This window comes from Geotrypetes seraphini, chromosome 6 (assembly GCF_902459505.1).
Source record: "Geotrypetes seraphini chromosome 6, aGeoSer1.1, whole genome shotgun sequence".
In the NCBI taxonomy this organism is placed as follows: domain Eukaryota; kingdom Metazoa; phylum Chordata; class Amphibia; order Gymnophiona; family Dermophiidae; genus Geotrypetes; species Geotrypetes seraphini.
In genome coordinates, this window is record NC_047089.1 from 11279289 (window position 1) to 11306122 (window position 26834).

A 26834-nucleotide genomic window follows, 5' to 3' on the forward strand; every position below is an offset into this window, starting at 1 on the left:
ACAAAGTTTTCCCCGTTCCCGCGAGTTCTTTTCCTGTCCCTACCCATTCCTGCAAGCTCCATCCTCATCTGCACAAGCCTCAAACGCTTTAACATCCTAAGTAGCAACATTCTACAGCTGAGATTGTGATGTCATAATGCCTCATTCCACCAATGCCTAAGCTCTGTCCTCATCTACGCAAGCCTCAAACACTTTAAAATCATACGTGTCCAAGGCTTATGCGCTTAAAGCAGGAGCTTACAGGGACAGGTAAATCGAGTTCCTGAGGGAACGGGGGAATATTTGGCCCCATGTCATTCTCTAGTAGTAGGGTAAAAAAAAAAAAAGGACCTGTTCAACCTGCTGGAGCAACTGTAATACTAGCTAGTACCAAGTCAAGGGGCTTAAACCTTCCTATGCACTGTACACTCACTCCGTGGAGTGGCCCCTCGTTGGTCTGGCTTTCTGCCATGAATACACATGAGATCTGTAATGAACAAGAGAGATTTGCAAACAGGAATCGTGAAAACCAGACTGGCTCGGGGAGTAGGACATAACCTGGGGCTCCCTCTGAATCCCACCTCAGCAGGACAGACCGAGCTGTTCCCAGGTTTTTTTGTGGACGCCAGGAGTTTTGTCACGCTGAGTACAAAACCCAGGACTGTTTCAGCCCGGTCACAGAACCCGAAGGCGGCTGGCAGCTGCTTGAAATGACGCTGCAGTTTGGCAATCCTTTAAAGCAACATTAACGCAGGTTTTCAGGGCCATCTCAGCTTTTAAAAGATTCACTAGTAACCAGACTAGTAATTCCAATTATTTTGATGAAAGGCAAGTTGGGTTGCAGTAGAGCAGAGCTGTGAACATGCCCTCCTGCCCCCAAAGGTCGAGAAGCTGGATCCAGTCCTGCTTTATCCCTGCGATACCTATGGCGACCCATCAAATGTGCTCACGGCAATTGCGTCCCGAGAATTGCGCGCACGACAAATGCACACACCGACCTGTCAAATGCGCTCTGACGATTGGATACCTATCTAGTGTTAGGGTAAGGTTTACGTGACGATTATGGGAACCCTTTACATAAGTCGATAGCTGGAAGGCCCTGATTGGCTAAGACTCCTCAGGCCCCATCCCTTGGGAGGGGCCAGAGGAGTCTGAGCAAATCAAGGCCTTCAATGTATGTATACCTTTCAAACGTTCCCTCTTTGGTGTGCACATTTCATGGGGCGGCACAATTGTCGGGGCACATTTGTCAGTGTGCCGGTACCTACAGACCCCCATTGAAGGAAGCAAGGAGGCAACACAAATCAGGATACCAGGAATGGAGGAATCCGTCTCTTTAACCCCCCCCCCAACAAAAACTGAATACGACGTCTCATGCTGGTGGCGAGGGGTTCAGTATAACAGTGCTTGACTAACAGGGATTCCTGTTAAGGGGAGACTGCACTTTTCAATGAATAGATGTGCAACGTTTTCCCTTTCACACAGCAAGTTGGTTCAAGGTACAAAGACTGGAAACGGACCAGTTACAGATTTGCTCTGCTGGTCTTAACTCAGATGTCTTTAAGAGCAGGGCCACGTGACCTTACGGCCTAAAACCATCGCCGCATGGCACTCGCCAGGCCTTTCAGAGAGTCTTGAGCTTATTACACATTTGTCCATAATGATCAGCCTAGCTTGTAATTTGTTTAACCTGTGCTTGAAGTCCATTAGGAGCTTTTAATCAAGGTCGGGTGGTTGGTTCTCCAGTACGCCAGGGCACGAGCCTTGGAATGATTCCTAACTCAGCACCTCAGGCCAACCATACTGCAAAAAAAACGTCCAGGCAAAGGGAGGCAGAACCGATCCAATAGGAGATCTGATGCTATTTCTTGGCTACAGAACACCTAAGAAAAAAAAAAATCTTGCCTCAACGTGTAACGAGCTGGGGAAGCGAAGGTGGGGGGTCGCTTCTTAGAAGGGCCATTGGCGCTGGTGTCGTTTCAAACTAGCATATGGTACTTGGGGGGGGGCCCTATTTCCTGCCCCAGTGGAGGTGCGAGCATGCTCAGCTCATTCACCCATAAAAAGGGGCATTTCCCCCTCTTTTATTTACAATACGATTCCCTGTAAAAACATCATCTAGACTAAGAAGAGTGTGGGGGTTTCCGCTTTATCCTCTGTAGCAATAAATAGAAGCCCCAGTTTTCAATAAAAAAAAGAGAGAGAGACACCCACCCCACAAACTTTATAAAAATATAAAATGCGCTGCGTGCTAACGCCTGCCTGGACAGGCCACATATTCCGGCGTTGCCTCCTGATGTGAATATGGTGTCCCTCTGTGGCGGTGTCCCTCCCTTGGCTTGTGCAGGTCCGAGTTCGGCGCTGGAACATCTGCCTCCAAGCAACAGATTCTAAACTTTGCCCATCCGATAAGGGGGTCAATTGACAACCTAATGGAAAAAAAAAACAGAACAAAAAAAAAAAGGTGAGCATCACTTCCCACGGGACACCATAGAAAGGCATATGCACCCTCCTCTCCCTCCATTAGCTGTGGGTAGAGAGCTTGGAACGCAGGACACACAGCTGAGCTATAATAAGCCCCACCACATTTCATTCCCAAAGAAACCAGTAGCAGGGCCAAGAATTGCAGCCTGACCAAATGGAAATAACCTGAATGTCCTCGATACCTGATGTGTTATACCCAGGGCTCTGCGAGTGACACAGCCATAGGCGTTGGAACGTGGCTGGCCACAAGGGCCGTGGCTCCCCCAAATATTAGGGGTCAGAGATCAGAAAAGAGGGCTGTCCCACCTCCCCCACCCATCTCCTCCCTGGCTGCTCTCATTTTAAATCTTCAGGCAGCGGCAACAAGCGTGCGTCAGAAGTCTTCATTCTGCAGTGTCAGGCCGACGGTAGCAGGGAGGAGGTAGGTGGGGGAGCTGGGTGAGTGAGAGAGATGTCTAGGGTGGAATTTTTGCCCCCCCCCCTCCTCCCCAAAACCAAAAAGCGTTCTGCTGCCTCTGGGCACTGCTACACCAAAATATTTCCCAGCCAACTCTTGGTCATGGTGTAGGAGACAGGGAAGAGGTGTTAAGGGCTGGTTGCACAGGCCACAATTCTGGCTCAGTACAATCTTGGCTATCCCTACAGGTCAGGCGTTCTTAACCCAGTCCCTAGACACCTAGGATACCCAAAATGAATATGCATGAGGGGCATTTGCATACAATAGATATCCAGAAGTGTGACCGACAGTCTCCGAGGACTGGGTGGACCCCTCCCCCCCGACTTTTAGGCTAAACTGCACAGATCACAGTATTATCAACATTTGTCTTCTAGAAAAAAACACACACAAAAAATTGACCTTTGGTTCTCCACAGAAAAGGAATCTGACAAAAACAGAACTCTGTGGAGAAGGTGATGTTCCAGATGGAGGCTTTATTAAAAATATCTAGGACCCAAAACACTGGGAGCTATAGACCCAACACGGTCTGCGTTTCGACAATGCAGTTCTCATCAGCGCAGAGGTTTTTTTTTTCAGAATTTGCTTTTAATCCACGAGCTTCCATCTTAGGACCTTTAGGGACCCCTGAAGAAGACTGCATTGTCGAAACGCAGACCGTGTTGGTTCTATAGCTCCCAGTATTTTGGGTCCTAGATATTTTTAATAAACATCACCATCTCCACAGAGTTCTTTGTCCTCTTCTAGAAAATAAACACATCGCATACATATAACTGGTATTTTTCCAGCATTGCTTTCACGGCAGTACACACAATGGCTCACAAAGATGTAAATATTACAATGCCTTTGTATTGCTCCATGCCGTGGCTGCCCCTCAAATTTTATGTGCAATTTTGGTCGCTGCATCTCAGAGAGATGGAGGAATTAGAAAAGGTACAGAGAAGGGTGATGAAAATGATAAAGGGCAAGGCTAAAGCGGCTAGGGCTCTTCAGCTTGGAGAAGAGACAGCTCAGAGACGATATGATAGAGGTCTATAAAATACTGAGTGGAGTGGCAAGGGTAGATGTGAATTGCTTGTTTACTCTTTCCAAAAATACTAGGACTATGGGGCATGCAATGAAGCTACTAAGTAGTAGATTTAAGGCAAACCACAGAAAATTTCTTCACGCAATGTGTAATTAAACTCTGGAATTTATTTCCAGAGCACGAAGTGAAAGCAGTTAGCTTAGCAGGGTTTATAAAAAAAAAGATTTGGATAATATTCTAAAAGAGAATTCTATAAGTCATTATTAAGAAGGACGTGGGAAAGTCCACTCTTTATTCTAGGATAAGCAGGGAAAAAAAAAAATCTGTTTCACTCTGGGATCTTGCCAGGTTCTTGAGGCCTGGGTTGACCACTGTTGGAAATAGGATACAGTAGGGCAACTCTTATGTTCTTATGTAAGCTAGATCTGCTGAAATTCAGACACATGTGTGGTAAATGAGATCAATTGACCTGGAGCCTTTGGGTTCACAGCTCTGTGGCACCAGCCCGCAAGAAGATATACCCGGTCCAGGAATCCACCCCTGAACACAAGACTTGTTGGATAAATCCTTATCCTATACAGTGCCAGGTAAACTGTCCATCCAAAGAAACTTAGTCTGCTGAAAATTTGACCAGCATTAAAGCTCTGAAGACCTCATACAGAGTGAAAATCTAATAACCATAAGCAGGGCAGCATGGTTGGCAGGTGCATTCATTTTATAATGTGAATAGGGTTGTTTTGGTGTATTTTATTTTTTAAAAAAAAATTTTTTCATTGAGCCAAGAGAGCCAAACATTAGCAGCCTTATATTACGTTTGACACAGATATTATGAGCTAAATATACCGAACACTGTTGCCGCATCTTAGAGAACAATTTTAGGTTTTCCACACCCCTGGCTCCTTCCCTCCTGCTACGATGTTAAAAATATTTGAAAAGGAAAGACCTGACACAGCCAAGGGCTGCCAGAGTCATCCTCGGATGGTAAAGAACTCCCATCTGCCTTGAGAGAGGGGGGGGCAGTGCAATCATTTCTTACACCCACTCTTAGCCCCCCCCCCCCGATGCTGTGGGGGTAAGAGGGAGAAACCACTTGTCTGAGCCAGAGTTATGTTTAATTCCTATTGTAAGTTGCAGTTGGCTTCTTACAAACATACAGCCCGCAATAACCTATCCAGTTCTGTGCGGATTACAAAAAGAACTGGAACGTTTTATCCAGGAATTATACTAGTTAATGGAATTCTCTTCCAGTTGTGATTTGCTCTGAGCTTTTATGGAAAATTCAGATCTTTTTATTTTTATTCACTTTTCTATACCGTTCTCCCAGGGGAGCTCGAAATGGTTTACAAGAATTTAGTGTTTTTCCCTGTCTGTCCCAGTGGGTCCACTATCTATCTAATGTACCTGGGGCAACGGGGGGATTAAGTGACTTACACAGGGTCACAAGGAGCAGCGTGGGTTTGAACCCACAACCTCAGGGGGCTCAGGCTGTAGCTTTAGCCACTGCGCCACTCTAGAAATCAAGATGTAGTAAAAGTGAGCCGAGTATAGGACAATGAAGCCATTGTGACATCACTGATGAGGTTGGCTCTCATTGGTGGAATGAGGCATTATGATGTCACAATACCAGCTCTGGTTATCAGAGGCTGAAACTTTTCACACTATTTATTTACTCAATTGTCTATACCGTTCTCCCAGGGAAGCTCAGAACGGTTGACATGAATTTATTCAGGTACGCAAGCGTAAAGACTCGTCTCTTTGGTCTGGCATGTCCTAGAAAATATTGGGAGTAGGGCTCCTTTTCACTAAGCTGTGCTAGCGTTTTTAGCGCGCACTGAAGATTAGCGCACTACACGGAAAATACTAACACCAGCTCTATGGAGGCGCTAGCGTGCTAAGTGCAGCTTAGTAAAAGGAGCCCTTAGACTAATTATTTTTAAATTTTAATTTCTAGAGTTTATTTTCTTCTATTTGCTTTTCTATGTTTTAATGGCTTTCTTTTCTCTTTTTATTATTTGTGCATCGTGCTCTTGCTAAACCGAAGCGCGGTCAAAAATTTTAACAAACAAATATAAAAACTTTACACCCATCAATTTCTTAAAAAAAAAAAAAACCATTTGCAAAAATTATCTTGTAAAAAGTGAACCGACAATGGAAGAGAATTCCAAACTGGATGTTTGCCAGCCCTTCTTTGGTAACTTTGGAGCTAAAAATCAGCTTTGTTTGTAACTGCCAAGTAAACCAGCATTTCCGGCACGGTTAACACTTCCGATCTCATGTCTCCACATTGTGCTGGTCCCTGGGCCTCAGTTAATATCCTGAGCAATGCCAGGGACCGGCACAGTCTAAGCCGTTCACTTATGGACTCTTCCCAATCCCACCAGAAAGTGGAAAAAAAAGTCTCCTTGTTGGAGGGCAGCAAATGCCCCTTAGGCACATTCTGAAGCTCAGATCTCTATAGAAGCTGTGTTTCACAGAGAAAAGAACATATGCCAGGACTGGAGAAAGACAGAAGCAATCTGAGCGAGAGATGCTGCTGACTCCAGATTTGCCCGACGGCCCCGAACCTGCTTGCTCGAGCGTGGAAGGAACAAACAGGACTCAGATGCAGACAAATGGGAATGAGTCAGCTGCGCCCAAAATAGCTGAGTCTCATTTTCCACTAGGTGAGCTGCTGGGTTACGAGATGGAGGCTGTGACTTTTTCAAGGAGAACCCAGGTGCAGAAAGGCCGAAAGAGAGTCAAGTCAGCCCTGTCCAAAGCATCAGAAGCTTTGCGAGAATGGATCTTCTTGAAAAGTATATGGCCTAGATGGGAAACAGCCCAGCAAATCCCACTTTGGTTTGAGCCGCTAAGTTTTAAAGAGCCCCTCGCTCACCCACGCAAACCACTGTGTGGCAGCCGCACTCGTCGCTCTGGATTGGCCAGTACTGGTGGTGATGTCACAGTTACACTGCAAGAACCAATCAAATGTCACATGCCCCAGAGGCTTCCTGAACCCTCAGTTGAACAGTACCAGATTCTATGTCTTGTTCGGTGTAAAGTGGGACAGGCATCTCATATGCTTGAAATACAGAAATAAGACTTCATTCTGGAGGCAAAATTGCTATATAAGTTTTCAAAAATCTAGACCTCATCTCCAGATACTAGGGAGTCTCTGGACTGTTCAGAAATTGCTCTTGTACCATCTAATGCAGTGTCTCTCAAACGGTGTGCCCTGAAGAGATTCTTCTGGGAGTGCCACGAGAGATTCCAGAATTTTACTTTATTTTTTAAAATTCCCTTCTTAAGTATACGCTAGAATAGATGACATGTATGTTGCATACACAAGAGTCTGTCAATGTTATTAGCGTCTAGACTCTACATTCATAAGGATGCAACCGTCCAGATAAGCATCATTCTTTAACGTGATTGGTCCTTGAAAACTAATCTCAATCTTTTTAATTTTTATGCAGTTGTTATCCTAACTTGAGCAACAAAGCAATCAAGGCTTTGTTACTGTTCGGATCTTCTTATCTTTGCGAACTTGGATTTTCAGCTCTGACAGAAATTACATTTTTTAAAAACCGAGAATGACTGCAGATGACTTTTTTTTTTTCACTCAGAGAATAGTTAAGCTCTGGAACGTGTTGTAAGAGCGGATGGCGTAGCTGGTTTTAAGAAAGGTTTGGACAAGTTCCTGGAGGAAAAGTCCACATAGTCTGCTATTGACAAAGACATGGGGGAAGCCACTGCTTGCCCTGGATCGGTAGCGTGGAATGTTGCTACTCCTTGGATTTTGGCCAGGTACTAGTGACCTGGATTAGCCACTATGAAAACAGGCTAATGGGCTTGACGGACCATTGGTCTGACCCAGTACGGTTATTCTTATGTGTATGTTTGCTTGTTGACCATTGAGCCATGTTTTTGAGTTGCAATTTGTACTCAAAAACATATCCATCGCATTGATTAGAAATTCTGTTCTAGCTACATTAGTTCCACCATTGTTACAATTACCCAAACATGGCTTAAAGAACTTAAAATAAATCTCTCAAATTTAATTTTTTGTTTTTGCAATTTTGTAATTTCAACTATAGTGTGCCGTGAAAAACATTTGCTCTACATAGTGTGCCGGAACTAAAAAAAAAAGTTTGAGAGACATCGTTCCCCAGGCTGACTGCTAGAAAGGTACAACTGGATCTGCCGTTCCCAGGTGTAATTCTCAGTCTGGGCTGCTGTTCATCTGAATTATAGTTAACGAGCAGAAAAACTGCTTGCTATGAACGTGGTTATTCTAATCTAGGCTGTATGTGGATTCCAGCTGCCTGGAGCCTGCAAGGGCTGCACATGGTCCGATTCCCAGAGGCAAAATTAATAAATAAATCAGAGCCACCTGCTTTTGTATTTGAAGCAGAGGGCATGTAAAAACAGATTGTGTTTAGTGTCTGCCAGCAGGGGTAGGAGGCCTGCTGGGCAAAGTTTGTTTGATCTGATGTCTCCTGGCCAAGGGAATGCAGACAGGACCAGGGATCACGAGGAAAATTCACTTGCTAGACAAGAGTAGAAACTTATGCTAGTGAGGTACAAGCCGACCGGTTAATCACTATTGCAACACTACAATGCCAGCTCTAAGAGATCTGTGTAAAGCAGGGGTAGGGAACTCAAGAGCCGTATTCCAGTCGGGTTTTCAGGATTTCTCCAATGAATATGCATTGAAAGCAGTGCATGCAAACAGATCTCATGAACATTCATTGGGGAAATCCTGAAAACCCGACTGGAATACGGCTCTCGAGGACCGGAGTTCCCTACCCCTGGTGTAAAGATTAAAGATGTTGCATTGAGGCCTTTGTTTATGGCAGGGGTGTCAAAGTCAGTCCTCGAGAGCCGCAATCCAGTCGGGTTTTCAGGATTTCCCCAATGAATAAGCATGAGATCTATTTGCATGCACTGCTGTCATTGTATGCTAATAGATTGCATGCATATTCATTGGGGGAAATCCTGAAAACCTGACTGGATTGCGGCCCTCAAGGACCGACTTTGACACCTGTGGTTTATGGGCTGGAGATTGGTTTTCTCCTTTGTGTTTCCAGTTCAACTAGGACCAGCTTTTGTTGAGCTATGGTACAACAGGCCTCAATTTTCCCCGTTCCCCAGTTCATGCACAAATGACTTAGGCCTAGATTCACTAAGGCAGGGGTGTCCAATGTCGGTCCTCGAGGGCCGCAGTCCAGTCGGGTTTTCAGGATTTCCCCAATGAATATGCATTGAAAGCAGTGCATGCAAATAGATCTCATGCATATTCATTGAGGAAATCCTGAAAACCCGATTGGATTCCGGCCCTCGAGGGCCGGAATCCAGTCGGGTTTTCAGGATTTCCCCAATGAATATGCATTGAAAGCAGTGCATGCAAATAGATCTCATGCATATTCATTGGGGAAATCCTGAAAACCCGACTGGACTGCGGCCCTCGAGGACCGACATTGGACACCCTTCACTAAGGGCACGGATCGGATCGGATCCGTGAGTGATCCGATCCTTGTCCGGGGGGGGGGGGGGGGGGGGCTGATTCACGAATCGCCCTCATGCAAATGAGGACGATCGGAACCACACCTCTAACCGCCTGCCCAGATCGCTCTACACCAGGGGTGTCAAAGTCCCTCCTCGAGGGCCACAATCCAGTCGGGTTTTCAGGATTTCCCCAATGAATATGCATGAGATCTATGTGCATGCACTGCTTTTCATTGTATGCCAATAGATCTCATGCATATTCATTGGGGAAATCCTGAAAACCCAACTAGATTGCGGCCCTCGAGGAGGAACTTTGACACCCCTGCTCTATAGCGATCCCAACACATGCGCAGACCACCTCTAGATGGTCTACGCATGCGCTGGCCCTCTGTGCCCAGCAGAGGTTAATTTTACTTTTAACTTTTTAAAAAACTTTTTGGCAAGCCCGTGGTTTTAAACAACGGGTTAAAACCACGGGCTTGCACAGTAGGGAAGGGGAGGAGAGTCAGGCAGGAGATTTGGGGCAGAGAAGGGCGCAGGAGAATCGCGGCTTGAGTTGGGGCAGAGAGCAGGATATGCAGTCGGAAACCACTGAACAACTGGTCCCCAGCAGTCACTTGTTTGCTATCGGCCAGCTCAGTCAGTGTTGCTTTTTTTTTAGTGCCGTTCCCCCTCATTTGCATGAGCGGATCAGAGGATGATCGTGACAGAGGTTAGGGAATCAGGTCAGAGGGAAATCGGTGGGCTTAGTGAATCTAGCCCTTAGTCTGGTCTTTTCTAAAGCCATCCCACTGCACGACTGGCCCCCCCCTCCGACCTCAAGGAAGGGTTAGCACCCTCAGCCCTGAGCAGGACTCGCCTGAATGGCAGCAAGCCCACGGACTTAGCAGCTTAGCCGGTATTTGAGCATTTGAGACTGCCTAGGTCCCATCTGTAATTGTGTTGCCAAAGTTCCAGGAAGCTGCAGTACAGACTGCTTGGCGCAAGGGGGAGCTCCTCATTTTGGCATTCAGCACATAGCTAGCCTGGAAAGAATCGCGAGATTAGATTAGAGATTCCGTGGGGAGGGCCAGAAGTACATGCAGGGTTTGTACAGCACCTCTTGGTTTGAGCAAGGCCCCTGGCAGTGCTCTCTGCAGTGAACGACCCGACACTTGCACTGTAACCACTCAAGAGTAGGGTTGCCAGATTTTGTTCTGCTAAAAAACGGACATGTGGCCCCGCCCCCAATCCACCCCCTTCTACCTCAGCTCCACCCCAAGTCCCATCTTTCCCAAACTTATTTCCTCCAGCTCAAAGCCGGAGGGCCTCCGATCATGCACAGATGTAGGGTTACCAGGTTTTCCGTTTGGAAAATCCGGACCCCTAGACTGGCTCACCTAGGCCCGCCCAGTTCCACCCAGCCCCGCCCCCCCAATCCCAACCTAGCCTCACCCCCCACTATCTGCTCTTGTCGGGGTTTTGAAAAGCTTCCTCGAAATTGCGTCGGGCAGGAGGGTATCTGCGCAGGCGAGGATGCCCTCCTGCCAGACGAGAGCAGGCGGTGGGGGTGGGGGGGGGTGGGACTGGAGCGGAGCTAAGGGTCTGGATTTTACTACACTAAAATCTGGTAACCCTATTTTTCCCAGGAAAAAGTAGTGGATTTTCCTAAATCCATCTTAACAATGACTTTTCTTTTAGGAAATCCGTCCAAACTAAATTTGAAACTTTGTTAACTGCTCTTATCACATTCTATGGCAACAAATTCCAGAATGTAATTACCTGTTGATTGAAGAAATATTTTCTGCAGTTTGTTTTAAAATGTAGCACTTAGTATCTTCATTGCATGGACCTTAGTCCTTGTATTTTGGGAAAGAGTAAACAAGTGATTCACGTCTACCTGTTCCACTTCACTCCGTATCATATCATATATGACTGCTTTGCTCCCAGTCAGGCCTGGAAACAGACGCAGAGCCCCAGGGTGGACCAATAATTCCTGCTCCGAAAGAGGAGAGAATTTAGTGCAATCAGACGAGCCCAGGCCTCCCTCTCACCTACCTCTGGTTTATTGTCCGTAGCCTTCGGCCACTTGGCCTTTGTGCCAGCACCAAGAAGGGTTTTCTGCTCCGTGGGACTGCTGCAGGGGCTGTCCGGGCCATCCCCACCTGGTTCCAAGACAGTTTTCACTTCACAGGGATTTGTCTTCTGCTCCGGGATACGAGCAACTCGGAACCTGTAAACCCAAAAGGTATTAACTTAAATGAAACAAACAGGTAAATACTTATATATCCTCCTCCCCTCCAATATCAAGTTAGGTACACGTTTCTACCATGTCTTTGGTTATTGTGACTTGTAGCTAGGCCAAAGTCCTGTCTAGGTTGCTCCCAGACCAGAAACTCACCCACCCACCCACATTTATCACTGGCCATAAGGACCACAGAGTCCACATCTTGTCTCTAAAGCCGCAAAAAAGATTTGACTCGTTCCCAGGGCTAAGCTACAACTCTCCAAGTCTACCTTGCTAATTGTGTGCTGGACTTTTCCTCCAGGAACTTGTCCAAAGCTTCCACAGCTCAAAGAGCTGCAGGAACTATCCATAGTTAGGGTTACCAGACGTCCAGGAAAACCCAGACGTGTCCAGGCTCCCGGATGGATTTGTCTGGGTTTTGGAAAGGCCTGAAAAGCTCTGGCCGCATCCGGAGGGCCTATGAGCATTCGCAGACGACATCACATGCGTCCACCCACGCTCCAGGCCCTCCAGACGCGGCGGGAGCTCATCCGGAAGAAAAGAGATGGCTTTGTGTGGGGGGGGGGGCTGGGACATGTGTCCGGGGGTTTCCCGGAGAAAAATATGGTAACCCTAACTTTAGTGGCAGCAAAGAAGACTCCTGTCCCTGCCTCTTCGCCAACATCCCCTCTTTAGCTGTTCCACTGTCACTCAGTTTCAGAGAGGCATCGTATCCTCAAGTCTCCTCTCCAAGTTGAAGAGGTTCACCTGTTTCGGCTTGCTTCCTGTCCTCCCTTTGTCACTTTTGAGATGGGGCAGCTGGTACTGAAGGTGCAATCACACTAAGAACATATAGAAATCTAGTCCAGGCTATTCTCCATCCCCTTTTAGATAAATCCCAGCAGCCACTGGGCCGAAAACTAAGGCTATCCTAAGACACTAACCCCCTCTTTTACTAAAGGTGAGCTAACCGATTAGCATATGCTAATTGAATTAGCGCGCGCTAAACGCTAACGCGTCCATAGACCAGCATGAACGCGTTAGCGTTTAGCGCTAAATCGATTAGCGCACCTTAGGAAAAGAGGGCCTAAGATTTTTCTCAGGCGATTTTACAGGTACATAATGCTGGGTTCAGATTTATTTACCTGTAGTTAGAATATTTTTCTTTTATGCGCATCAATTCGCGCTTAAATTACCGTACATCCACACCTCCAGTGCACGCTGCTAAAAAGCAGGCCATTTCACCGTAGGGCTCCTTTTACAAAGGCGCGTTAGCGGGTTTAACGCGCGCGACTTTTCATCACGCGCCAACCCCCCGCGCTAGCCGGAAAACTACTGCCTGCTGAAGAGGAGGCGGTAGCGGCTCGCGGTTTAGCGTGCGCTATTAAGCACGTTAAACCGCTAACGCGCTTTCGTAAAAAGGAGCCCTTAGTTTTTACAGAGAGCAACTTTCGGGAGGCAAAAAAATCTCAGAAGCCATGAAGGGAAACCCCCCCCTCCCCCCCCCCACTTCTGTGGCTGTGAAGGAACGTTATATAAACTGGCTCTCCTCCACGCTTCTATCAAGGGCAAAAAATGTCCTGCTAACTTGCACTCTTGTCTGTAAGATAACGAAAGAACAGGTCTCGCCTGCGTCATGCTGTTCCTCGCAGTTGGGAGTTAAAAAAATCAAACGGACATCGCTCCAAACGCTGTCATATCGTACTTCAGAAGCTCCGACGCCAGTCGCTTTACGCTCCGCTGATGGCCAACGTCTCGCGACCAAGCAGTCACCGCTTCGGGGCTCTAGAAGCTGCAGCTGAATGCGAGAAGCGGTTTCTGCAGTTGCTTCTAGAGCCCCGAAGCAGCGACTGCTTGGTCGCGAGACGTTGGCCAGCGGAGCATAAAGCGACTGGCGTCAGAGCTTCTTTTTTAATTTTATTTTTAATTTAGATTCGAATAATAAAAAAATAAAGACACAATAACATTGTACACTGTCAAGCCAGACCATTGCTAACAATCAAATTGCAGCCATAATTGCAGCCATTGCAGCCATAATTACCGTATTTTCACGCATATAACGCGCGCGTTATACACGATTTTACAAACCGTGCATAACCTTGCGCGTTATACGCGTGAGCGCGTTTTACAACTTTTTTTTTTCAATCCGATCGGCATCCCCCCTGCGAACCGGCATCCTCCCCCCCCCCGCTCGTATCAACCCCCCTCCCCCGCGATCCTCGGAGAGAGCGAGACCAGAAGGCTTTGAGCATGCGCAAATGCTCAAAGCCTAGTCCAGCCCAGCGCAGGAAGGATTATCTCTCCTGCATCGCACCGCCCAGCCCAGCCCAGCCCAGCCCAAACCAACGAGGGAGGATCTTCGGGCACTGGCACGTCCTGTGCATTGGTGCTGGTGCCGGTGCCCAATCGGGTAAGAGATGTTTGGTGCTGGGGGGATGTAGGATCGCGGGGGAGGGGGGGTGACGCGAGCGAGGGGGGAGGATGCCGGTTCGCAGGGGGGATGCCGGATCGGATTAAAAAAAAAAGTTGTAAAACGTGGGTAAGCGAGCGGGGGGGGGGGGAGGATGCCGGTTCGGAGTAAGCGGGAGGAGGTTTTAGCATGCGCGGTATACGCGTGTGCGCGCTATATTAAATTTTTTAAACATAAATTTGTGTTCCCCGCGCGCTATACCCGTGTGCGCGTTTTACACGGGTGCGCGTTATATGCGTGAAAATACGGTACAGTACCGTATGCAATGAAAGACCCACCACCCTCTACCCTCCCAAAGAAAAAAGAAAACTCAGGGCTCCTCAAACAAAGAGAAAGTCAACACACAGAAAGCCAGTAGCCATCCCCCCCAAACGGCAATCAAAGAGCTGAATGCACAAGTCAAATAAGGCTCCCAAGTTTTAGAAAAAGCAACAATAGTTCCTGCTTTAAGTGCAGTCAATTTAGACTGCCAGGAAATATAATCTCGCTGACGCAAAACATGCGCAAGAGGAGGCAAAGAAGACTTCGTCCACCACCCGACCAATGAAAGCTTTGCTGCCACAAACAAATGCTTAGCAATAAAGGGCAGGCAGGTGGAGAGAAACCTGGAGGCCGAACGCGCAACAAGCAAAAACCTGAAATGGCATCGGAGCTTCTGAAGTATGGAATGGCCGCTGAATATGACAGCGTTTGAGCGATGTCCATTTGGCTTTAACTCCAACTGCGAGGAACAGCACGACGCAGGCGAGACCTGTTCTTTCATTATTTTACAGACAGAGCGCCAAGTAAGCAGGAGGTTTTTTTGCACACGACAAAAGCGTGGAGGGGGAGCCCATTTATATAGCGCTTTCCTTCACAGCCACAGATGTGTGATTTTCCTTTGTGGCTTCCAAAGTTTTTTCCTCCCGATAGTTACTGTCTCTAAAAACTAACACCCCCTTTTTACTAAACCGCATTAGCGGTTTTTAACGCCGGGAACCACGCTGCATGCTGCTCCCGACGCTCATACAGTTCCTATGAGTGTCGGGAGCAGCATGCGCCATGCTTCTGGCGTTAAAAACCGCTAGCGGGCGGAAGTGACGTCATCGCCGCGGATGGGAGCTTGAGCCGAGAGCTCCGTTCGGGCCCGGCGTTCTAACTATCAAAAAGCTGTGAAAAAGGCGCATTTTTGTTCTGCTTTGGCGGTGAGCAGGCGGGTGAAGGGAACGGGGACCCCATGGCAACGCGCAAAAAAATCCCCGGCGATAAACCCGGCCAGCGCACGATGGAGCAGGCGCTGGGCCGGGCTGCACGTGGCAGCGCGGGCCCGGAGACCAGTAGCGGGGAGGCGGCGAGGACTGAGCGGCGCAATTGCGGCAGTGGCCAATATGGTGGCAGAACCCATGCAGGAGTGCATCTCGCCGGAACCGCTCACGAAGGCGGACATGCAGCGCTGGATCACAGAAGTGAAGTCCGAAATATCGGCAGTGGCGGTTCAGGTCCGGGAGGCGGTGCAGGAGCTGCGCACTGACCTGGTAGAGGTGGGCACGAGGGTGGAGATGGTAGAGATGCGCTTGGACAGTTGTGAAGAAAATGTGACTGGAGTGCAAAGATCCTTGGAAACGGCATCTGCCGACTACCAACTCCTCTTAGATAAGGTTGAGGACTTGGAGAACCGCACACGGCGTAATAATTTGAGGGTGCGGGGCCTCCCGGATCTGCCTGAATATAAAGATGTTCGCGCTACCACTATCAATTTGCTTCGCTGGCTTCTACAGGACGACACTCTGGAGCCGGGTCTTGAGCGTGCGCATCGAGTTCTGGGACCCCGAACCACGGAACAACCCAAAAGATATTGTGCTGTGCCTCCAGAGCTTTGTACTTAAGGAGCAGATCTTCCGCAGAGCCCGGGAGTTGGGCACGGTCACTTGGGAGGGCCATTGGCTGGAGTTTTATCAAGATCTTGCTGCAGGCACGCTGCAGAAACGCAGGGCATTCAGAGAAGTGACTAAAGCCATGCAGCGTAGCAATTTGCGCTACCGTTGGACTTATCCCATTGGGGTAGTCATCTCCATTAATGGAGTCCACACTAAAGTTACCACCGTTCGGGAGGCCCGTGTCTTACTACAACAAGCAGGTATTGAGATTCCGGAGGAGGCTGTTCCTGCGGCGGGACATCCTGTCGCATCCCGATGGCAGAGAGTGGAGAGCGGATCCCGGAGCGGGCGGGGAGGCCGTGGAGGAGGGCCTCCTCCTAGAGTTTCCGCCTCTTCCTCGAGTGGCCCCTCTTGAGGGCTGTTGGACTAAATGTGTTTTGTTCCTGACTTATTCATTTGCACCTGTGAGGGGTGTTGGGTCGATCTCACCCCTAGAGGTTGTGTCCCTGAGCTCTGAATTTTGGGAGGGAGACTGAACTGGACCTGGGGTGTGGGGTGGGAAGGGACTAGGAATGTGTGCTGTGGGGGTGAAGTGTGGTGGGTTGGAGCGGGGACTTTTCTTTTTGGGGGACTGTTGGGTGGGTGTGTTTGTCTTTGGGGATTGTTGGGTGTACTGTATTGAAAGTTAGCATCTGGTTGTGGGGATTTGAGTCAGGGGCTTAGGGGATGATTCACTTCCTTGCATGGTGGTGGGAGATCTGTGGACTCTCACTGTGGGGGAGGGGGGGAGGGGTGGGTTGAGGGGAGGGGGAGAGGGATATAGAGATGCTTATGGGAAGGTTGGATCTGCATTTTTTCTGATTTGTTTTATTTATGGAGGGATTTAGGTTGGTATCTTATAACATTCGGGGTCTCAATTCCCCCAATAAGAGAAGGGCTTTTTATAGAGAACTGCTTCGATTGAGGGCAGATATCTGTTTTGTCCAGGAGACTCATCTGCTCCAGTCCCACGAATCCCTGGTTAGGGATTCTCGCTTTCCCCAGGCCTCCCGGGTGGGCACTTCCAAAAGGGGTGGGGTGGGGATTATTATTCGTAAGGGGATTCGTTGCGAAGTGCATAGAGTGGTGCGAGACCCTCAGGGCAGGTATATAATGCTGGAGGCACTGATTGAGGGGTGCTTGTATTCCCTGGTTAATATCTATGCCCCCAATGAGGGTCAGGGGACCTTCTTTCGTGAGTTGGTGCCTCGAATTCTCCGGTTTAAGGGGGGAGCCCTGGTTTTGGGTGGGGATTTTAATCTTTCCGTGACCCCTCATTTGGATAGCTCGGGAAGGGCGGATCATTATGGGAGGCGGGATCGTAAAATGTTGCGGGAGGCGCTGACTGCCCTTAATGTGGTAGATTGCTGGCGGTGGCTGAATCCATCGGTTAGAGATTATACTTATTTTTCTGGGATGCACTCCTCTTATTCTAGAATCGATTATGTATTTGTTGACCGGGGTTTGCTTCGTCGGGTGGAGTCTGCGGGGATTGAATCGATTACGTGGTCGGATCACGCTCCTATTTGGACTCGGTTTCTGGGGGAGGGGGGGGAGGGCTCGGGACAGAAATTCTGGCGCTTCAACGACAGTCTTTTGGATGACCCGGAGGTGGGGGTGCAGATAGAGGGGTGGATACAGGAGAATTTGGAAGTCAATGTGGACTGTGGGGCATCGATGAAGGCGGTTTGGGAGGGGTTAAAGGCTACCCTTAGGGGCAGAATGATTGCTCTAGCTTCTGCCCGGCAGCGTAAACGTAGGGAGGCTGCGGCGGCTTTGCTACTTCTGATTGGCAGGTTAGAGAGCTCACGTAAGCGCAGACTGTGGGATATAGAGCTGCGAGGGCGATTGTTCCAAGCTCGTCGGGACCTCCAGGCCCTGGATTTGGAGCGCCTGCAATTTAATCAGCAGCTCCTACAACAGAGATATTTTGAGTTCTCTAATAAGGCTAGTCGATTAGTTGCCCATCGCTTGAAAGTACGGCAGACGCGTAATCAGTACTATCGATCCGGGCGGCTTCTGGAGAGTTATTTGCGGAAAGACGATGCTATTCGTGCACGCTTTGTGGAGTTTTACTCCCATCTTTATACTCCGGTAGAGACTGGGTCTTTACAAGGCCTGGATGCCTATATAAATTCGGCGGCACTGCCCAAGATTGCGCGGGATGATGTTGCCCGGTTGGACCGTCCTCTTACGCTGATTGAAGCTCGGGGGGGGGGGGGGCGCTGCGTACTATGAAACTTGGTAAGTCGCCTGGGTTGGATGGTTTTACTGTTTGGTACTATAAGCGTTTTCAAGATCTTTTGCTGCCTCCTTTGCTGCGTTTTCTTAATTCTTTGCAAGAGAATAGCGCCCTTCCGTTCTTCATGCGATTGGCGGGCGTTACGGTGTTGGCTAAGGCGGGGAAGGACCCCCTTCAATGTGCTTCTTATCGACCGATCTCTCTGTTGGGGGTGGATACTAAGATCTTTACGAGGATCTTGGCGGACAGATTGATGAGCTGGATTCCCCGGTTGATCCATCCAGATCAGTCGGGCTTTGTAGTGGGTCGGCAGGTGGGTGATAACACTCGTCGGGTTTATAACCTGTTTGAAAGGGCCAGGGGTGACGGAAGGGAGACTGTGTTTTTATCTATAGACGCGGAGAAGGCTTTCGCTAGGGTCTCCTGGCCTTTTTTGTTTCGGGTTTTAGATTCTGTGGGTTTGGGACCGCGCATGAGGGAATGGAGCCGGGTTCTTTACACGCGGCCTGTTGGGTGTATAAAGGTGAATGGGGGATATTCGGAGACTTTCACTCTTGCACGGAGAACGCGACAGGGGTGCCCCCTCTCTCCCCACTTCTTTTTGCCCTGACGGTGGAACCCCTAGCGCAGCGGGTGCGGCTGAATCGGGATATCAGGGGGGTTATTGGGCCGGGAGGGGAATATAAGTTGTCTTTGTTTGCGGATGATCTTTTATTTACAGTGGAGGAACCTGCGAGAGTTGGATGCTTTTGGGGAGGTGTCGGGGTTTCGTGTTAATGTAGGGAAATCCGAGCTGCTTAATATTAATTTGCCCCCAGACAGAGTGAATTATCTACGGGGTCGGTTTTCGTTTCGGTGGGTTACACATTCTTTGCGTGACCTTGGGGTGTATTTTGGACCGCCGGGAGTGGATCTTTATGACCTTAATTTTCCCCCGCTCTTTCGTCGTCTACGTCAGGATTTGTCCAGTTGGACGGATCAATACTTCTCTTGGTTGGGTAGGGTGGAGATCGTGAAGATGATATTACCTCGTCTTCTGTTTTTATTTCAGGTGTTACCGGTCTGGGTGAGTAGGAGTACGTTAGAGGGGGTTCAACGGCATGTATTTGACTTTATTTGGGCTGGATGTAGACCTCGAGTGAGTAGGAAAGTCTTATATTTGGGGAGGAGTGAAGGGGGGCTGGGGGTTCCCAATGTGGTAAAATATTATCAGGCTGCTCAGTTGCGTGCCCTTTTAGAATGGCAGACGCAGGACCCGAAACCGTGGGTGGTGATTGAACAAAGTCATACGGACGGGGTGCCGTTGTTACACCGGCCTTGGGTGCCTGGTAGAGTGCGACCGGCAGGAGAGTTGTCTTCGGTTGGTACTTCATTGAGGGTTTGGAATCTGACCCGAGGCGGCTTGTTGTCGGGCAGGCGCCATTCTTGGTATACACCGGATTTTATACCGGGTCAGGGAGAGGGTGTGTTCGTTAATTGGGAGCTGCGTGGCTTGGTCTGTGTGGGACAATTGTGGGATCCGGTTTTAGACCGCATCCGACCCTTTGCTGAGCTCCGGGACCGGTTTGGCTTTGGAGTTCGGGATCTATTTCCTTATATGCAAGTGGTTCACTATCTCAGAACTTCGGGTATACTGAGGGACTTGCGGAGTGGTAAGACACCCTTTGAGCTATTGCTGGGGCCTGTACTCCGGAAGGGAGCTCCGTCTGCTATATATCGGTGCCTTAATAGTAGGGGGGCTCAGCTTCCCTATATGTTGGCTTGGGAGGGCGATTGGGGTTCCGCAATTTCTGTGGATACCTGGGGGGATATCTGGACAGAGGTTTCCTCGGCGGGTATTGCAGCTTTGTTGCTTGAAAATGGTTATAAAGTTCTTTTCCGTTGGTATTCTACTCCTCAGGCTATGGCTCGTTGGCGGGGGGGGAGCGAGTGATCTTTGCTGGAGGGGCTGTGGGGAGGTGGGTACCTATCTGCATATGTGGTGGCAGTGTGGGAGGGTGCGTGGTTCTGGACTGGGGTTTTCTCTAGGGTGTCCCAGATTATTGCTTTTCAGTTGCCGGTTGATTGGCGACATGCCTACTGTTTTGGCACCAGTTGGACCTTGCCTGGGGAGATTCTTTGTTTTGTAAGTTGGCCTTCACTGCTGCCAGGTTGGCTGTGGCCTCCCTATGGAATCAAGCGCTTCCTCTCACGTGGGACATGGTAGAGCAGCGCTTGCTTACCTGGCAACTTCTATACCACTTGACGGCCTTACGACATGGCAAGCAGCATGGCTATGCTCGTATTTGGCGTCGATTTCGGGCTTCTGTGGGGGTTCGTGGTAGGGGTGGAGTGGGACTTTGAGCTGGATTGGGAGTTTTACTGGGGGGGCTCTGACTGGGGAGACCATATTTATATCCCTCTGTTTGTATTGGGTTGGAAGATCCTTAACCTTATCGGTTGCTGTAGGAATTGTGTTTTGTCCCTGGGGGGCGGGTGGGGGGGGATATGGCTGAGTTCTGGAGGGTTTGGTTGATTGTTCTTGTTGGTATGTGGGGATTGCACATGCTTTCCTTGTTGGCAGCACCTTTGGTGTTCTCTGGATTGTAGTGAGTTGTACTTTATTCTTGCTGCATATTTTGTGTATTTTCTGTAAATTCAATATTTTGTGCACGTTTCAATAAAAGCTTTCATTTAAAAAAAAAAACAAAAAAAAAACCCGCTAGCGCGGTTTAGTAAAAAGGGGGCCCAAGTTTCAATGGCGTGACGTTTAGCAAGTTGCACTGGAGGTGTAGATGTGGGTTGAAGAAATTGCACTGTTTGCCTGTGCGATTAACGCATCATTTTGAAAACATTAACTTTTGATATTTCGAGGCATTTACCATGGGATTCCTTGGTATCTATCACAAGCTACGGCAATTTAGCGGTTCATAGACAGTAACGCGGAAGACAAAGGCGCGCGCCGACAACTGAGCGCAAGACGGAGGCGCGCGCCGAAGAAAAAGACTGTTTTTAGGGAATGCGACGGGGGTTTTTGTTGGGGAGCCCCCCCACTTTACTTAATACAGATCGCGGCGGCGTTGTGGGGGGTTTGGGGGGTTGTAACCCCCCACATTTTAGTGAAAACGTAACTTTTTCCCTAAAAACAGGGAAAAAGTTAAGTTTTCAGTAAAATGTGGGGGGTTACAACCACCCAAACCCCCCCCCCAACGCCCCCACAACGCGGCACGATCTGTATAAAGTAAAATGTGGGGGGTTACAACCACCCAAACCCCCCCCAATGCCCCCACAACGCGGCACGATCTGTATAAAGTAAAATGTGGGGGGTTACAACCACCCAACCCCCCCCAACACCCCCACAACGCGGCACGATCTGTATAAAGTAAAATGTGGGGGGTTACAACCACCCAAACCCCCCCCAACGCCCCCACAACGCGGCACGATCTGTATAAAGTAAAATGTGGGGGGTTACAACCACCCAAACCCCCCCCAACGCCCCCACAACGCGGCACGATCTGTATAAAGTAAAGTGTGGGGGGGTTACAACCACCCAAACCCCCCCCCAACGCCCCCACAACGCGGCACGATCTGTATAAAGTAAAATGTGGGGGGTTACAACCACCCAAACCCCCCCCAACGCCCCCACAACGCGGCACGATCTGTATAAAGTAAAATGTGGGGGGGTTACAACCACCCAAACCCCCCCCAACGCCCCCACAACGCGGCACGATCTGTATAAAGTAAAATGTGGGGGGTTACAACCACCCAAACCCCCCCCAACGCCCCCACAACGCGGCACGATCTGTATAAAGTAAAGTGTGGGGGGGTTACAACCACCCAAACCCCCCCCCAACGCCCCCCCAACGCGGCACGATCTGTATAAAGTAAAATGTGGGGGGTTACAACCACCCAAACCCCCCCCAACGCCCCCACAACGCGGCACGATCTGTATAAAGTAAAGTGTGGGGGGGGGTTCCCCCCCACATTCCCCGTCGTAGCCCCTAAAAACAGTCTTTTTCTTCGGCGCGCGCCTCCGCGCTGCGCTCAGTTGTCTGCTCGTGCCTTTGTCCCGGCGCGCTTTTGACCTGACACCCAATTTATCAACCGCTCAGAACTTCACGATCCGAGGGTGCAATGCAATTGGCTTTGACAAATTTCTCAAAAATACACTAGGAGAACACAAGAACAACTTTCCAATTTCTATCATGGAAGTAACGCTGTGGAACAAATTAACTGGACCGCAACTGGACCGCTAAGAGCGTTAACGGATATTCAGAAGTTTAAAAAAAAAAAAAAAAAAAATCCTTAAAACCACACTGTTTTTAAAAGCATTTCAATAAAGCTGAAACCTTGAATGCTTTTTTTAAGATGAACTGTAACGTAAAGATCTATTTAAAATGCGATTATTCTTGATTATAATTGAAATAAATCATTTTCATAAATAAATAAGGGAGGGGGGTAATATTTTATATTATGATGATCAATTATAGGATTTCAAGTGTATTTGAATGCTTAATTGATAAATGTCAATATTGTACTTGATTTAAGATTTGAAATGAATAAAGATTTTAAAAAATAAAATAAAATGTGATTATTCACCTGTAACCCAACATGTTTGTCATAATTTGTGCACGTTATTACTGTAATGCCGCCTAGATATAGGCGGTTGATAAATTTTTTAAATAAGTAACGAATGTACGGCGATTTATAGTTCATTATTCCAACCATCAAACCTTGTCGATAAGAGATTTTTTGATAAAATGCTCGGTTTTCAGGCAGGTAAAATGGACCAATGGCTAAGTCCTACTATTTCCCAGGCCTACTCTTCTATGTCTTTTAGGAAATTACTAAAAACGGATCTATTCGATAAATTTATAAACTGACGTTCCAGAATACTGACAGGAAAATTCAATCAAACCTCGGTTTACGAGTGCAACGGTTTGCGAGTGTTTTGCAAGACAAGCAAAACATTCATAAAATCGGCGCCTCGGAAACCGAGTTTGACTCGATTTACGAGCACCATCCCCCGCAATCTGGCAACCCCCCCCCCCCAGCGATCCGGCATCCTCCGCCCCCCGCTCGCGTCGTCGTCGTCCCCCCCACCCCGCGATTCTACATCCCTCCGAGCACCGAAACGAAATCCCTTACCCCGATTGGGCACTGGCACCAGCACCAACGCAAAGGACATGCCGGTGCCTGAAGATCCTCCCTCTTCTGGGCTGGGCCGTGCGTCAAAGGAGATCCTCCCTGTTGCTTGTGCTGGGCTGGACTGGGCCTTGAGCATTTGCGCATGCTCAGGGCCTTCTGATCTCGCTCTCTCCGAGATTCTCAGATTCAGAATCTCGGAGAGAGCGAGACCAGAAGGACCTGAGCATGTGCAAATGCTCAAGGCCCAGTCCAGCCCAGCACAGGCAACAGGGAGGATTCTCCTTTGATGCACGGCCCAGCCCAGAAAAGGGAGGATCTTCAGGCACCGGCATGTCCTTTGCGTTGGTGCTGATGCCGGTGCCCAATCGGGGTAAGGGATTTCATTTCGGTGCTCGGGGGGGATGTAGAATTGCGGGGGAGGGGGGCAACGTGAGCGGGGAGGGAGGATGCTGGTTCGCAGAGGGGGATGCCGGATTGCGGGAGGGGGGGTATGGAGCAGCATCGGTGGCCTCAAGGGGGGGAACGGAGCAGCACCGGTAGCCTCAGGGGGGGTGGAACGAGGTGGAACGGAACGAAGTGAGTTTCCATTACTTCCTATGGGGAAACTCGCTTTGATATAGGAGCAATTTGGTTTACGAGCATACTTCTGGAATGATTTATGCTCGTAAACCAAGATTCCACTGTAGTATATTGAAGGTTCGAGGTTTTTCACTGTATTTTAGCAAATTGTATCTTATTTTACTGTACAATTTTAGAATTTTATAGCATAATTTAAGTATTTTTATTGTATAATTTTAGTACTATTTAGAGTACTGTATTTTTAATCATTGTTTGAATAAAGTTATTAACGTAAGTTCCGCAAGCAACTGAAAACCTGGCTTTTCACTAAAAATGTAATTCTATCCCCCCTTACTCTTCTCTTCTATATATAAGTTCATGTAAACCGTTTTTTTCCCTTTTCTTCCTATATTTTAAGTTCTTGTAAACCGTGCCGAGCTCCACATCCATGGACATGATGCGGTATATAAACTTAAGGTTTAGTTTAGTTAGTTTGTAAACTGCTTAGAACTTTGCGGTAGGGCGGTATATAAATTATTATTATTACTCCAGTTCCTCCTTTTTCAATAGTTCATTTCACATTTAGAGACTGTCTCCTGGCCGTTTATGACTACATAAAACGGCCCACGCTCCAGAGTCTTTTTAAGCAGTTATCAAGTTACGCTGGAACACCACCAAGTACATCAATGCCTTTGGCTCTTCAAAAGACAAAAGAGGCCCCAGATCACAGGGGCACAGAAAAGGCAAAAACGTTTTCTGCCGCTCTTCTCCTAAACTCTCCTCCCACCCCCAGTCCCTCTTCGTGGCTCCGTAGTTCCTACCTGCCGACAGATAGGATGGTGATCTCCCCAGGTCTCCCTGGCTTGGGTCCTGCTCTCACAGGCTTTGAAGGGAGAGCAGCCACTGCAGCCATCTCGGGAGACAGAAGCACCTCGGGCCACTTTTTCTGGCTGCATCGAGTGCAGCAGGAGCCGGATCGAGGAGCCGGTCCCTGTACCGTGTGCAAATGATGCTGGTGGCGGCAGACGTGAGGCAGTGGCGGCAGGAGGTATGACCTGCAGGGAACAGGAGAGAGAGAGAGAATGAGTATCTAAACCCAGCAAGTATACGTAGAAATCAATTCCCATGCAAGGGTGTGAAAAATCATCACTCTCTGCCCTACATATCTATAAATTAACCTTCACCTTTTACATAATGCCCCCTCCCCCAACAAAACAGTTCAATTTAACAAGACAAAGCAGCAAGAATGTACCACCTCTTAAGACAGCAGATTTTGACCCCAAAATCTGTACTAGGGTTCCCAGATTCTAAATTAAAAAAAAAAAAGACACCTGGCCCCACCCCATTCTGCCTCCAGCTCCGCCCCCAAACGAACTTCCTCTCTCCTGAGGTCTGGAGGGTCTCTGCACATGTCGACATGATGATGTCACATGCATGTGCCCATGCATATGACATCATTGCATCAATGCCCATGCATGTGCAGAAGGCCTCCAGACACAGCCCCGAGCTCGGGAACTTCTAAAGCCAGACAAACTACCGGGTTTTGGAAATCTCTCTAGGTACCCGGACAGTCCTCTAAAAATAAGACATGTCCCGGGTTTCCCAAACGTCTGGTAACTGCACTGTACGCCCATTGGTGTGAAATTGCCAACTGGGTTACCATGCTAGCTATATTCTGGGGAGCAAACACAGTCTTGTGTTCTAACCAGGAAAGAGGCTGCCAGATTGCTTTTGAACTCAGGCTTACAGATAAGATACCTAGGATGTTCTCAGGGTAAAACCTGAATGAGTAGTTCAAGACCAGCCCCCCCCCCTCCCTTTCCAAGATCACACTGCAGGTCAGGTAAAGATGTCTTAACCATGCCTGAAGAGTAGAAGGTCCTGTCGAGCTGAAAGGTCACTTGGACACACAAAGTCAGAGGCGTGAAGAAAGTACAAGAGGTTTATTACAGCATGCCGGACTCTAGTGCAGTGAACAGCCTGCTTACTAGAGTGTTAGAATCAGGAAATGCATGGACTTTTATGCCCTTTTCACTAAACATATGCAAACTAATACATGCAAAAACTACAACTTCTCATTTGTTACTTCTATAACTTTTCTACAATTATTATTGGTCCTAAGCCAGCACTTATGATAGGTTCAGGGCTACAACTTATAGTCCTATAGGAAACTAGCTCATTTCTCTGCTTATCTAAATCTTACAGTTCTAAATGTTACATGTACAGAAGGGCAGGGTACATCATGGCTCAAACTCTTATCTATTTAGCTTACAATGTGGCAAGGTAGGGACATACATTTTAGGCAGATGAGGTCAGTAGATTGTACACTGTTTTCAGCTATGTAGGCCAGAGCAATATTTTAAACAACAGTTAACTATTTCATGACCCTACAGAGCTTCCACAATTCCTGAGTCCATGGAAGAAGACAGGGAAACTCTCTCAAAAAGCAATCTCAAAGCTTAGCTGCTGTCTGCCACTTTATTCATTCCCCTGCAAAGTTAGGGATGCCCCTGTGGCTCTTACTTTTTGGCAGCCGTCTTGGTGGCTGGTGCGATCTGCTTGCTGTGGTAGTCCTTCAAGAGTTCTTCCAGGGCAAAGGCATTTTCTGTACAAGAAGCACAAAGCAGTACATTAGAAGGGAAGAGAAGGCACCGATTCCACCGACTAGGGTTGCCAGATTTTCTCTTAAAAAAACCCCCACAGAGGCCATCTGGCCCCGCCCTGTTCTGCCTCCACCAGCCCCGCCCCCACACAAACCTCCAGTCTCCTTCCCCCGAACTCAGGGCATCTGTGGATGCGTGGATATTGAAGTGATGATGTCACGCACATGTGTGCATATGATATCATCGCATTGACAGCAGTACATGTGCAGAGGGCTTTCAAACATAGCCCCAAGCTCAGACAAACT

The 26834-nt window shown here is 48.4% G+C and overlaps 1 protein-coding gene across 3 annotated transcripts in view; it reads right to left on the reverse strand.

Moving 5' to 3' along the window:
* Positions 1-960: 960 nt before the first annotated feature.
* RELT (RELT TNF receptor) overlaps positions 961-26834 on the reverse strand; it is a 98595-nt gene continuing 72721 nt past the window's right edge. For all 3 annotated transcript variants that reach the window (XM_033947415.1, XM_033947414.1, XM_033947416.1), the window contains exons 8-11: positions 26450-26531; positions 24748-24981; positions 11466-11640; positions 961-2408 (exon numbers count right to left, since the gene is read on the reverse strand). In XM_033947415.1, the coding sequence (XP_033803306.1) occupies positions 2397-2408; positions 11466-11640; positions 24748-24981; positions 26450-26531 (503 nt within the window). In that variant the 3' untranslated portion in view covers positions 961-2396. The remainder of the gene's footprint in view (positions 2409-11465; positions 11641-24747; positions 24982-26449; positions 26532-26834) is intronic.